At 44.7% G+C, this 14,713-nt stretch overlaps 1 protein-coding gene across 1 annotated transcript in view; it reads right to left on the bottom strand.

Annotated features, from left to right (window-relative positions):
• LOC147672873 (monofunctional C1-tetrahydrofolate synthase, mitochondrial-like) overlaps window positions 1–14,713 on the bottom strand; it is a gene marked incomplete at its 3' end in the record, with an annotated part of 195,553 nt that overhangs the window by 80,467 nt on the left and 100,373 nt on the right. The window contains exon 2 of the mRNA XM_086947959.1: window positions 14,063–14,147. Coding sequence (XP_086804085.1) covers window positions 14,063–14,147 — 85 coding nt within the window. The remainder of the gene's footprint in view (window positions 1–14,062; window positions 14,148–14,713) is intronic.

Raw genomic sequence — 14,713 nt, 5'->3', positions numbered from 1 at the left:
TAGCATAATGACAAACACGACTTCATAATTTTCGCTCCAGGTTAATGGCAGGGGATTTTTTATGATTACATGAGGGTTGTTAGTAAACAGCCCATCAAGAGTATGTCCGCTGTATGGGTGGGATCAGTAGGGAGTTTGGACAGGCCGAAGCGTCAGAGTCTCGTTTAGGGCCAGCGTATCGTTATCTAGAGTGTTTTCCAAATTAAAAAAAAAAGAAAAATCATCAAGAAATGTGATAGCTTTCGCACATAGACCTTCCTCTAGAAGGGTAACTATTTGTATAAAAGTATTCCTTGGCCCAGGGGGGCAGTAAATTAGTATTCCACTAAAGGATTAAGTTTTAGAAAGTTCAGTATTGCACATAAAGGCTTCACACTCTAGGAGTGACACTTGTTTGATAATGGCTGTCCAGGCATCCCTATGGATCATGGCTAAATTGTGCAGAAATAAAAAACCTGTACAAGGAGTTTGTGTTCTCTAACAATCTGGTGTATTTTCATGAACCATCTACATTCAGTTGGGTATTGGGTGAGCTGGACTGAACTCAATGCAATAAGCCCTGTCGCCAAAGATGAGGAAGAGATTTTACCAGGGAAACGGAGGTACACTGCAGCCCATCACAAGACCCATCCCACAAAAAGTCTGTGCATGTTTATTTCTTTGCTTTTAGGGTGCACTAAAGAAACTCCAAGTCTTATCTGGGTATGAGACATGTCAAGGTCGGTTCACTAGGTAGATAAGGAGCTGGAGGTTGGGTCTCATGACTTAGAAGAATGTGAATGTAATCCCCAGTATAGATCAAGCAGGCTCTAAAAGTAGTGTGGAAACCCCAGCAGGCTCTATAATATGAATATGCATGTGAGGCAACCTCACTGACCCACCCACCCACCCACGAGCGTCTGCCAGCTACACGAATGAGACCCTGACATTTGAGAAAACAAGAAGGTCAATGGGTATGAGTGCAAGATAGTTTCCATTCTCCCCCCACAAGAACAGTTAGATGGATAACTTTATGATCCTTCCCTCATCTCTATACCAGTCTATCCTACTTCGCTTACTCCACAGTATAAGCTGCAGCTTATTGCTGGCAGATACTTTATGTGTTCCTACGAGTAACGGCATGAAGCAAGAAGGATGGGGGGCTAGACAATATAAATCTAAAGAGCTCTTGACAAGCAAGACACTGTCTGCCATCCTACCCACAAAAACATGTCCAGCAATTTAGAGAAATTGGTAGGACTCACGAGCAAAGATGGAAATTACTCTTTCCATGGAGGAAAATACCTTTGATTTAGAAGGTTTAAACAACTTCAGAAGCAAAGACCATCAATAATTATGGGTCTTATTTTTACACCATTTAGTTTTTTCCTGAAGTGTTATGGGAAAGCAAAAAAGAGAAACCACAAGTCACAAATGTGTGGGATGAAGCAGGCCTAGGTGAGACTTCAATACCAAATTAGCCACTTAAGTGATAGGATTAGGGCCTACTGCCCCACTTTATTTCCTCAAATCACGCCAGATAAATCTGAAACTGAAAGGAAATGCTTTCAATTTTCCCACAATGGTGGATGATGCTATGGCAGCACCTTGGAGCTCCAGGAAATGGGGTAGTCAGAAAGTCCAACCGGCATCAGTGCCATAAGAAGATGTGCAAGCAGGCTCAGTAAGACAAGAGACTGGCAGTCTGACTGGAGGGGAAGCGCTACAGGACAGCACGCATGGGCAAAGGCTGATTTGAAGCCACAAGTCCTGGCTAAGCTCCAAGTGAATGAGACTCACAGTTCAAGACATCTGCGAGCTAGATGGCTATAGAAGTATGATGGATCAACTCCCAAGGTACCACTCACTATATCCTCTAATTATACTGATGAGGAAAACCCTAGGGATGAATCCTCAAAAGTCCTCCATTCCTTAAAAGAAAACAGAGGTGAGGGGGAAGAAGGACCATCAATGTCCCATGGCCACTGGCAGATTTGGTATACATTAAGAAACATTCGCTAATATCTGTAAAAGCCCTTTAAGATGGAGTAGATTTGCACAAGGTGTTTGAATGATATAAACCTAATTGCCAGGATGTTAATCAGTTGAGATTAGTGGTGCAGAGCTCAGTGAGGGATCGATTGGTGGAAAACAGTAATTGGCCAGAACATGCATGTGCTGAGGTTGTTGCTTTGGCTGCTGTTAAAGATGGATTCCTAAAAGTGTTAATGAAAGTGAGCCCAGTCAAGGACAACTGGACTGAGATTTCAAATCCATAAGCAGAATAAAGTGGAGTCCTTCGCTGATTATCTAGGCAAGCTACTGGACGTGTTTGAAATGAATGAAATGAAAAAAGGTACTTGTAAAGGGCACGGCTACTGCACAGAGTGTCCCGGCGCTGACAATGAGCCCACTGGAAAACTGAAACAAAACTTACAAACAGGCCACAGCAGCCGGATGAATTACAGCTGGAAAAGCCAGGTTTTAAGCGGTCTTCTGAAAGTCACCAGGTCCTGCACTTGCCTAAGATGAGGAGGCAGTCGGTTCTATGAGCAGGCGTCCAGCACTTGAAACTAACAATCGCCTATACGGGAGCGGACTAACTTGGGTATGTGCATTAGTGACTGGCCAGAGGACCTCAGGGCCCGTTGTGGCACGTAAGGTTGGATCCTTCTCCTAAGATACACTGCCCCTGTGCCATGAAAGGCACGGAAAGCTAGGACCAGCGTTTTGAATTGGATCCTCTTACGGTCCGGAAGACAGTGCAGGGCCTTCAGGTGGATAGTCATATGTGCTCTGGGCCCTACCATAAGAATGGCTCTAGTCGCTGCATTTTGAGCCACCAGCAGACGATTCAATAAATACTCAGGGAGGCCCAGGTACAAGATACTAACATAATCCAGCCTGGATGTAATCGGGGCTTGAACTACTGTCTTGCTGTACTCAACTGGTAGCAAAGGAAGGACGTTTTTTTTTTTAGCATTTTCAACATGCCGAAGCATGAGCCCACCACGGTCTGGATTTGGGTTTCATTGTTAGGCTAGTATCTAACTTGACCCCTAAGTTCTTCACAGTGCTGAGAGGAGCAATAAGACAGGACAAGTCCCGAGGCCACCATTGGTGCCTTGATTCACAAGGCTGGCAACCGTAAAAGATTATTTCTGATTTCTCTGGGTTGCACTTTAGTTGATTAAGCCGTAACCAAGAGAAGACCTCGGTAAGACAGGCATTGATCTTCTTGCCTCTAAAACCAGAACCTTTGTCACACGTTAATAAATGAGTATCATCTGCATATGATACTATCTTGGCCCCATGGGACTCATCTAGAAGTGCAAGAGGAGCCATATAAATGTTAAATAATGATGGGCTCAGGATGGACCCCTGTGGGACCCCCACCTTCATAGGCGGGATGGGAGCCGCGAATGGGGGAGACCTGATTTCCTGGCGGCGATCGTTCAGAAAAGAGGTGAACCACTAAAGTATTGTGCCCCAGTTGCCACAGTCAAACATGCTTTGTAGGAGCCAGTCGTGGGGCACGGTATCGAAAGCCATGGACAGATCCAATAATATTGGAACAGCACTGCCCCCTCTATCTAGTTGCTCTTTTATGGTTTCAGAGACTTCCAATAGGGCAGTTTCAGTGCTCAGATGGGGTCTGAAACCAGACTGACTATCATGGAGTGTATGATTTTTTATTTTTTAGAGTTTTATATAGCGCAAACTAGACCTGAAGATATCGGGTATCAGAGCGCTTTACATAGCACCAGTTCTGTTACACTAGGACACATTTATTTTTGTTAGGCACACCGGTTCCCCAGCTTCGAAGTCGACTGCTCTAGCTGTAAGGTTATACATCCTCTCCCCTATGTTCCTCTCTCTTATAAGCTACTGTCCTATCTTGCATAAAATGCCAATCAGGGTCCTTGAATGGCAAACTTCTCACTGGGTCAGTTTCTTCAAAGCAATACTACCAAACTAGACATTAGTAGGCTTGGCTTGGCCTCCACGTATTCTGTCAGTTGGAAATTAAACATACTTTTTAAGAGCTTGAGAAAAGAAGGGCAGTAATGAAATAGGGCTGTAGTTTGAGGCTACTGTAAAGTCTGTAGAGGGTTTCTTCAGGAGGGGAATCATTTTGGCCATTTTCCAGCAGCTATTGACCAGCCCCTCTTGTAATGACAAATTGAGAACTGCATTGACGGCTGGGTTTAGGATCTCTGCGTTGGCAGACATGGTTTTTGCCGGGCAGTGGCCTGACGTGGAACCAGACTTAAGAGTTCATGATTGCAAGAGATTTCTCTAAAGAAATAGGGGGGAAATTGAGTGAAGATGGGGCAGGTACCGAGACATGCCAGACTAAGAGGCTCCACCCTACCTCGCTTCACAGGAGGTAAAGTCGTAAAAGACTTTTGAATGGTACAGATTTTATTATGAAAGTAGTCAGCAATATGATTTACCCAGGCAGAAGAGGGGGTAAACGAGATTCCCACCGCACTCGGGGAGGAGAAATCTTTGACAATCTTAAAGATTCTTACTCTTATTGCTTGCTACCTCAATTTTAGAGGAAAAAAAGTGTTTCTTTTCCTCACAAATTCTGTAATGGTGGGTTTTCAGGGCCTGTTTGTATTTAACTTTGTCCTCTGGATCCATCTTAATCCTCCACACTCTCTCCAGCCGTTTACAGGCGCTTCTGCTCTTCCTAAGCGTCTCAGTAAATCACGGGGCAGAGGATCGAGTCGGTTTGGCCACTTGGGTGGTAAGTGGGGCCAAGTCAAAGACACAAGCGCTCTAACCAGCTCTCCAGACTCAAAGCATCAGTCTCTAGATCACCACAGAAAGGAATCAGATGGTGAATCAGAGCTGCCTTCATAGCCTTGGATGTGATCTGGCAAAAAGGTCTAAAACTATAGGGGTGCGGTGTGCCGTGCGATTGGGAGTGGGGTAATATCTTGGAAACTCTAAAACATAAAAGAAAATGGCCCGACCACACCACAGGAAGCGGAGCGTCAGTTTCAATTCTAATATGAGAAAATATCTGATCCAAGAAATGACCCTTCTCATGAGTAGTGAGGTGAACCATAAGGGAACAAATTAAAATTTCCAGAGAGTCCGGCAATTTCATGGACTCAGGATCTGTCAAGTTATCCATATGGCTATTAAAATCTCCCAGTACTAAACAATGCTTGTATTTGGTGGCCACTGGGGAACCTGCTTGGCTAAGAGACTCTGTAAATCTACCAGCAGGGCCTGGAGGTCGATAAATGAGTACACCTGCCAGAGTCTGATGCGAGGAAGCGGTAAGGAGGAACCCAAGGCTCTCTGCTCCATCTACCTCCTCAATGGGGAGAATGAAACACACAAAATGTTTTTAAAGATTATCGCAATTCCTCCCCCTCTATCCACCGGCCGATCCTTTTTTGTGATTAAATAGCCTGGTGGGATAGCATTGGCAATAGTGGGATTAGAAGCCTCATTAAGCCAGGTCTCAGTGACAGACATTATGTCAGGGTTAAAATCAGTTAAAAGGTCATATAGTTCTAACTCATGTTTCTTCATGGACCTGGTGTTCAGTAGACAGGCAATAATGTGACTGTCGACCAGGGAGCACTTATCTAGGCAGGGGTCTCGCCATACTTTCACCAATAGGGTTGCTACAGGGCAGTTTGGGCTTCCATTTACACAAATTACAGGAAAGTGGCTTCCCCCCGGGAGTCAGAGTCTGAGAACAGCAGCTGCTTACCAGCTTTCTGATGCCCAGCTATTCGCCCGACCATAATATGCAGGAACATAACGGGAAGATCCTTCTTAAATCCCCCAGGGTTGTGGACTATACCGCTAACTGTCTAAAATGGCGGTTCTAGTCTTCAGTCAAATTCATGATTCGGTTCCCCCTCCCTGCCGCCTTTCAAATTCGAATTCCCAACATTAGATATTCAGTCAGTGCATAAAAACAATTTAAAAGCCTAAGAAAATTAAGTCCAAAGCTAAAATTATAAACTGCTCGTTATGTTAAATGTCAGGCTGTGCCACGATACCACAGCAACACCCAACACTTTGTTGGGGTGACGTGCATGTAACTAATTGCACTGTCTCCGGGCAAGTTATTTTTAAGTTAAGTTTATTGTTTGAGCAATAATTAGGAATTGCTCGACCTGCCGAATCTGCTAACGAAGCTGTAGGTGGCGCTTTTGTGCAGTGATAATTACCAAAGGTACAGGAGCGGGTGTATCCTATGTGCATGGGATGGCCAACAGATTTGGCTGAGTTGGTTATCATTGTCAATCACTGTAAAGCAGTTCAGGAAAGAAGAATTAATCAAACTAATCTTAATTGATGGCTTTACAAATCTAATTGTTTCAACAAAATTTGAGAGGGATGGGAAGGGAGACAATGAACCACATGAGAAATTAGGGTGGACATAAAGGTTGAACGGGGAAAACAAGGCTAGAAATAGGGTAGAGGGGATATATTTCCTAAATGCACTTGACACTTTAATTGTGGTCAACTGGACACAGGAAACAGGACTCCAGAAATTAACATCTAATGTTTTGAGACAACCGGAGGTCTACGAATTTACTCAAATAATGCAAACTCCATACCCCAGCAATTTGTTTAGCCTGAAAAGCACAAACTACCCTGTGAATACCCAAACACTGGTTAAACAAAATGGACTATATACAGTGGCGGCTCCATTGCTAAGGCGGAGAAGGGTCGCCCCACTGTTCTCGGAGCAGTGGAAAATAAAAATGATAATTACATAAGTTAATTCGGATATCATTTTATTTAATATCAATCAAGTTGGGAAGGCCATGGCAGGGCTCCCGTAATGTACGGGAGGAAGAGTGGTTGCTGCACTTCAAAGTGGGCATGACTGCTTGGACTGGCCAAACAGTCATGGACACTTTGCATGTTCCTCATCAGTCTGTAATGCACAGCCTGGGGAGGAACATGCCCGGCTCCCATTCCCCTTCTGAGTGCCGAACTACCGAGCTCATACCAATCACAACGCTGCATTGCAGCTTTGGGATTCGCTTAGGGGAGGGGGCCTGTGTGCTTCCTTGGGTACGGCTACGGAGAGATGAGAGACAACGACGGAGGAGAGATGACAGAGAAGAGACGGCAAAGAAGGAGAGACGACAGACAACGAAGGAGAGACGACGAAGGAGGTAAGTGGTTTTTGGTTTTTTTGTAAATCACCTCTGCCCACCACCCCTCCACTCTTGTTCCCTGCCAGCCGCTACTGACTATATGTGAAATCCATGATAAACAGTAAACCCCTCTGGTGCCTTACTAATAACGGTGCCAGCTTGTCAGCTTAAAAAACACTGAATTCCCCTATTTGACACTCTTGGTCAGCAATGGTGTAGGAGCGTTGGTTGAAAAATAAAATAATAAATTGGTTTTATTATCATTTTATTTTTCCCATTTCCCTCTAGAGAAAGTAAAGTCTGGGCAGGGCTTGGCTGTCGTCACAGCCAGAAGGGGAGGAGGAGTGCACACTAAGTGAGCATGATAGTTTGGCCAGCAGTCTTAGGCTGGCCAAACCGTCATGCACACTTAGGTTTCTCCAGCCCACGTGTTGCACAGCTGCATTTGAGAAACAAAGCGATACAAAACGGGATGATGGACGGAGCGTTTGAGCAAATCAAACACTCACCCCCAGTCAACTGATCTGGGTTTAACCCATCACCATTCTTTAGCTCACTCAGCCACCCCAGTTCAGACACGGCCATATGCAAATCAGTCTGACCCTGTGCCTCATTGGAACAGTCCAGCCCGAACTGCGAAGCTATGTGTTCCCTGGACCGGAAACAAGCATCCTGGGACCGGTGTCGGATTCATAATCTTCATCAGTGGAGAAGTGTGGCTCACTGTTTAGAGGAGGCAGACCTGGAAGCAGAGGTCAGCCTGGGACCAGGGTTCAATCCCCGGCTTGGCGGGGTCTTGAGTCCTAAAATGTCCATGGACTCGACAATTCTCGCTCCGGTGCCTACTTGATTCATGGGTTCACACTCTGCGACTCTGGGCAATAGCTTGCTTAATCTCCACAACGGCCCCTTGCGGCAGGATGCCTGGCTTTCACCTTGTGGATACCCTGCCGGGGTTATCGCACAGGGGAATACCAGGACGGGTTCCCCAAGCAAGCGCTTAGAGACCGATTGGTGATTTGCGCTATATAAATTCCTGTACATTTACATTTACATCAGCCAGGCTATCTTGAATCCAGTGGCCAAGTGAGCAAGGGACTCACGTCTGAACATACCCTGCCAACTTAGGGCGAACAAAGCGATACAAAAGGGGATGATGGACTAAGCGTTTGAGCAAATCAAACACTCACCCCCAGTCAACTGATCTGGGTTTAATCCATCACCATTCTTTAGCTCACAGGCTATCATGAATCCAGTGGTCAGGTGAGCAAGGGGCTTACGTCTGAGCATACCCTGCCAACTTAGGGCGAACAAAGAGATACAAAAGGGGATGATGGACGGTCCCAGGATGCTTGTTTCCGGTCCAGGGAAGACATGGCTTGGCAGTTCGGGCTGGACTGTTCCCATGAGGCACAGGGTCAGACTGATTTGCATATGGCCATGTCTGAACTGGGGTGGCAGAGTGGACTAAAGAATGATGATGGATTAAACCCAGATCAGTTGACTGGGGGTGAGTGTTTGATTTGCTCAAACGTTCCGTCCATCATCCCCTTTTGTATCGCATTTGAGGATCAGCACAGACTCACAGGAACAATCTGAGCAGCAAACCAAGGCGTTCAGAACAATCCTGCTGCTGCTATTGTTTTATTGCGAGCAGCGCTGGAATTGGGTGAGGAGCCTGTGCTGGTGTCCCAAGGGCTGCTGGGACACCATCAGGAGAGAAGAGGAGCACAGAGGCGGCCGGCAGCGTCGGAACAGGTACGTTTTTTAAAATGATAATTATTTCTCTACTCCCCAGTTTCCCCTGCTCTTGGGCTTGTCCACTGATGCAGTTGGCATATCCAATTGCATGGTCCCCCAACATATAAATCTGTTCTCCCCAGGGTCTCTGCTAGGCAGTCCATAGCAGCTTTCCGTAATGGTTTAGCCAACTGCATTCCCACACCATTTGGATGAACCTAGCTTCAACTTGTGTGCACCTAAGAAAGTTTGAGGTGAACGACGTGTATTTTATTGCCTTTCTTTTAAGTCAAGCAGGCTCTATAAAAATACCTAAGTTTTATGTAATTAAAGCAGGCATTTTTTTTAAATCTACGGTAATATACCAGGGTTTTCTTCCCTTCTTTTTTTCAGTTAATTTCATTCTCAGAACACCCTCCCATTTGAGTTCAAGGTTAGTCTCATATATCCCAGACATAAAAGATAGTTCCTTAAAGAACTAGGTCCCTTATTTAGACCCCTTGCGAAATGTGAACAGTATTTGCAAACTTGTGTGACTATCATTGTTGGTCTTACACTTTACACCCATTGTGTATTAACCTGCTATGTCGTTGATATTGCTCTGTCTGTATCAATTCAGTCAAGGCTTTCAGTTTGCCTGAGGAGTAACAGTTACCACAATCTCTATCCCAGAGGTCTTTAAACGTATTTGTCCCGATTCCCCCCTGAGGAAAATGCTTATAAATTGTGACCCACACTAAACTTTTAGGGCGAGGAAGGAGGTGTGGCCAGGTCTGAATGGGAGGTAAGGGTAAGGACTGACGGAGAGGCTTGTGAAATGATTTTTGTTTAGCCTACAACATACATTAGATGCCAAAGCTCTAAAAGCGCATATTCACAAAACAAAACCAGAAATTGCCCAATACACTACACCATAATCAGGGCCACTGGAATGATGCAATTGTGCTGCAGCTGCAATTTTCACATAATTGTAGATTTTCCACATTTGTGGAATAATCCATTATTTGCTGCATTAGCTGCAGATTTTAACAAAAAAATGTGTTTCTGACTCACATACTGCAAAAGTTACTAAAAATGCAGCGATGTGTTGCCATGCAGTGGTAGGCCCTTTGCAAGGCTGGACTGGTCACCTTCCTGTTTATTGCTATATTTGAGTATTATACTGGCACTAATGAGGTGCAACCAATGCCCAGACAGTGTTACCACGTTTAATAAGCCTTGGCAAAGTCAACAGGTTTCAGCTATGCGAAATCTACTGACTTTGTCAATGTTTTTTTTAATGACACATCTGTGCGAGCTGCTGTGATACACAGCTTAAAGTAATTTTAAAAAACGCGATATGACGTGGCCAGACTGTGTAAATTATAGCGCCTTATTTTAACTTTAAGCTATGCTCATACAAACAAATTAAAAAATGTTTTTTTCCTATATTTAATATGCAGTTTCCATTCTTGAACAAATGCCCATAGCAATTATCATCGTGTCAAAGTGTTGTAACCTAGAACATGGAGCATGGAGAGGCTGTGGCATTAAAGCCAGAGCTGCTGACTTTGGAGCTAGGGAACCAGGTTCGAGTCTCGACAACGGCTCAACATCGTGGGATTCTGTGCAAATCACTTCATCTCTTATGCCTGTATATAGGCCCTGTTGAGTCATTCAGCCCGCTGGGGATTTTCTACTCCCCCCCCCCCCCCCCAAAAAAAAAGAAAAATCGTAATCCGAATATAGAAATCTTCACAGCGAACTCGTCCAGTGGTTTACCTAAGACACCTCTTCAGACACCACCTGCAGCCTTGTGCTGCTGAAACTTTACTGGGTCAGCTAATTTTGTTGAAAGGTAAGCACCGACTGATTTATTTATTTATATTTTTTTTACTCGTGACTGTAACATAAGTGAATTAACCTTGTTCCTTAAAAACGGTGTCAAAACCGTTGGTATGAATGGCAAGACATTCGGTGTTAGATCATTTTTAAGCCTATGAGGTGTACATTGCAATAATAACCTTGTAGCATGTGTCAGAACTTCTATGTGACAAACGAGTCAGGGGTTTGGAGCACTTTGGTACTATAAGGAGAGGAAAGGGAAAATACCCCATAAGATTACACTACAATCAGTAACACAGCGTTGATTATTCACAGTTGGAATTTGCAAGTAGAAGAATAATTAATAAGTGGATTGCAAATTAAGATGACAGTTGAACACAAGATAGCTAAATTAGAGACAAACCCCTAATAGTCTCAACTTTGAGCTCTTGTATTTCTTGAAAAGCTGAGCCGCTACTACGTGTTTGTAAGTAGGTGCAGATTTGGTAAATTACAGATTAAAGAATTATGATAAATTGGTATCATAAAAATAGTTGAATCAACTGTTAACTTAGTTTTATGTGGTGGCATGATGGCACTATGTAGAGCATGTATACCTATATAGTGTTATTCGATTTGTTTAATTTCATGCAATATATTTGTGGAAATTATGCAACTCTATGACCAAGTATTTCACATGCATACACAACCAGTTACCCACATTGCTACAAGATTATGAATTTGCACTGGGAGCTTTGTAGTTCTTCAATTACAGTAATGAGCGTTGGGTTGAAAGTGTCCCTTCTATGGTGTACAGGCGTGTCCTTGCCCAGAGTGCCTGACTGAGTATCTGGTATCCTGGCTTTTGGCCCTGGCAAAACAGTGATCTAGTGAGTGTGCGCAGGCCTCGACCAGTCCCTGCCATGAGGAGGTCCTGTACTTGCCCTGTGACCTGGAGAGGTGCACCAAGAATAGCCTCATTTACTGACAGACTGCTGCTGTCCTTGACATGGGTTTAGCCTATAGAACAGTGGGGGCAGCATACCACATTTTGAGAATGTAAAGTGCGATTAGACTTTTTTATTGGAGTCCATGAAGTGGAGGTCAGTTGACCAAGTCCTTTCAAGTTCTGATTCTATAATGTATCCAGTTTCTTCTGCTAACATCCAGTGTGTGTGTTACACATGTAGCCTGCATGGTGTGCTCGAGTAAGCCCGGGGGCTCCACCTTAGATACCCCTGGCCTGGATTTGCGCAAGATGGAGGTGAGGTTGTGTTCCCAGATAATGAAAGTGTGTGGCTCACATTCCTGAAGTCGGAGGGAGGAGACCAGATACTAAAGGGAGGATGTGGAGAGAGGACTTTATATATTCATAAGTCCTTATGCTTATCTGCAGACTAGTCTTTCTGAACAATGCCATTTGGTTGATGGTAGTGGCCAGAGTGGGACTGCTGACTGCTGTGCAAGGTGAGGAAAATTTAGAGGATGCATTCAGTTTGGTCTTTCAAGAATTAATCCTGCGATTAATTGATAACAGCCATGTGTAGAAACCTCACACCTTTTTGACCCTCTGTTAAGGGTACTCTAGGGTAGAGACTACACTGCTGCGAGAAGCATCACTCTACACAAAGGCTGTGCCCGGAGAACCTTAGAAACTACCCTAAACCAGTTCTAAAGTTTCAGAAAGTGGATACATATACTCTGTCTGACAGCTGTATGAAAAAAGCTGGAACCCACAGAACACTTTGTGTTACAGTTCCAAGTCCTCTGTGACCAAGGAAGCGAGTGCTCTGCAGAGTACTCCGAGAACACCTCTGTGACCAGGGTTGGCATCTGCCTGACCTCCACTCTCCCAGACTTCACCTGAATTTTGAATCTGTTGCTGGAGGTACAGTATACTGACCCTAAAGCATCTAGAAGACTGCCTTTCTGTTTAGAAAGGAGTGCGTGTCCAGCAAGGGGCAGGACATCTCCAATGTCTGTCGGATACACACACAAGAGGATTGTTAGAGAGCGAGCTAATGCTCTAGAGTGCCAGCAGTCCGCAGTCTCTCCACAAAGTTCCAGGCACGAATATAGATTCCCTGACTGCAATTGCTGAAGTCCAGTCGGTGCTACGATTCAGGCGTGGATCAGCCTGTCAGTATCAGCACATGCCAAGTGTTGTGACCAGCCTGCAAGGGGCCAAAGCTACCCAGAGACAATTGGCCAGAGTATGTCCGCAACAGTAGGACTACACAATGTTGAGGCTGCAATTGCCCCTTGTGCCAGCACTTGCAGGGCTGCAGCTCACAAACCCACAAGGAGCCAGAGGAGGCTACATAAGTTGAAGTGGTGCCTGGCGTAATAGGGGGCACTAGCGTGGACCTGCCAGCCCAGACATGCGCTCTGTGTCAAGACCCAAAGTCAGACACACTCACTGTTGGTCCTGTCAGTAAAGTGCCATGCCAGTACTGCTGTCTCCGTTCATGCCGCCGAAGGACCAGGCACTGGCCCACTGCCATGTGTGCCACAAGCAAATTAGGCATGAGAGGAAAGCTACTTAGTGGAATGCAGCCTCTCCAGCACAGAGTGTTTATGTTTATGTTTATGGGATTTATAGAGCGCGTGACTACCCTTGGGCATCTCAGCGCTACAGTGCACAGGCATACATGAAGGCAAGGCCAACCTATTAGCATGAATTCCACTTGAACTGAGACTGTGTGAACACATATTTGGGAGTGACTAATATGCACCTGAGCTATATTAACACTCCTGCAGAAGGGAGAGGGACACCGGGAGAGAGCCTGGAGCCAGGAGAGATCCGGGGAAGAAGCAGGAAGAGGAACATCACTCACCTGAATAGCACCCAGAGACACTAAATTGCACTATTGCATTCTAGTGAATATTATAGTATTTCTACTTCTTGTAAAGACACTAAATTGTTTTCTGGTGATAGTGTGTACAATTGCATTCTAGTGAATAATATAGTATTTCTACTTCTTGTAAAGATAAGCACTGAGTTGCAGATTCCTTTATTTATTGATTGCTGCACTCCAGCACAACCCACGCTACCTCCCTGTGAAGCCTATGACCCCATCGATGCCACCGAGTCAAGTGCAGAAGAGTTTGCACTTGGCACAATTTGTAGATCTACAGTAGGACCCAACTCAGGAAATTAGAGTCAAACAATCTAAAGCCCCACAGTTTTCCCAGATAACATATGTAGCTTCTCCCAAATGTCGATGGCACACTATTTCTCTTCTTTATAATCAACATAGGAGTTTGACAGGTTGTGTCACATTTGATCATGAAGCAATACAAATATTTCCAAAAGAAAATCAACAGCAATGTTAAACTGTCAGGCTTGGACTTTTCACTCATCATATTGGGAAACAAGTTCTTTCGCTTACCTGCACAATGGCCAGCACAGGCTTGAATGTGGCGTGTTGTCTCTGCAGGGAGCTCAACGAGTCCTTGGAACGTTCAACAAGGTCTCTGCGGAAAAATAACATTTGCACAGATTCCCAGCATGAATATTAATTATGCAATCACAAGTTTCTGAAAACATAAGAAAATGATTAGTAAAAGGCATTTAAAGAGAACCCATGCAAGGCAGTCCTATACTGCTAGCAACATAGCTGCTATTCTAATTAAGAACTGAAACCATTTAAATGGCAAGTAAACCTCCTCACAAAAAACTCACAAAGAACCAAAGCAAATTATCCAATGTGGCTCTAGGTACATCGCACACAAGCAGCCGGAGGACAGGAACAGCCTAGAGTATCCTGTGGGGGTATCCAGATTTCCAAATGAACACCCAAGCGAAATCCAGCACCCAAAAAGAGAGCTCGGGAGTCAGCAAGCAGCCCCTGATAAAAGTTCAAGTTTAAAATTTGTATGGCGCACTACTCTCCCAGAGGGTCTCAAGGTGCTTGAGGGAGGGGGGCAACTTTACTTATCGAATATCCAAGTTTTTAGTTGTTTTCTGAAGGAGAGGTGGTTCTGTGTAAGGCGGAGGTGGGTGGGGAGAGAATTCCAGGTCTTGGCCGCTAAGTAGGAGA

The sequence above is a fragment of the Lissotriton vulgaris genome, unplaced genomic scaffold (assembly GCF_964263255.1).
Source record: "Lissotriton vulgaris unplaced genomic scaffold, aLisVul1.2 SCAFFOLD_1361, whole genome shotgun sequence".
NCBI classification, from domain to species: Eukaryota; Metazoa; Chordata; class Amphibia; order Caudata; family Salamandridae; genus Lissotriton; species Lissotriton vulgaris.
Note: the sequence above shows the minus strand (reverse complement) of the source record. Positions and strands in the feature narration are given on the sequence as shown.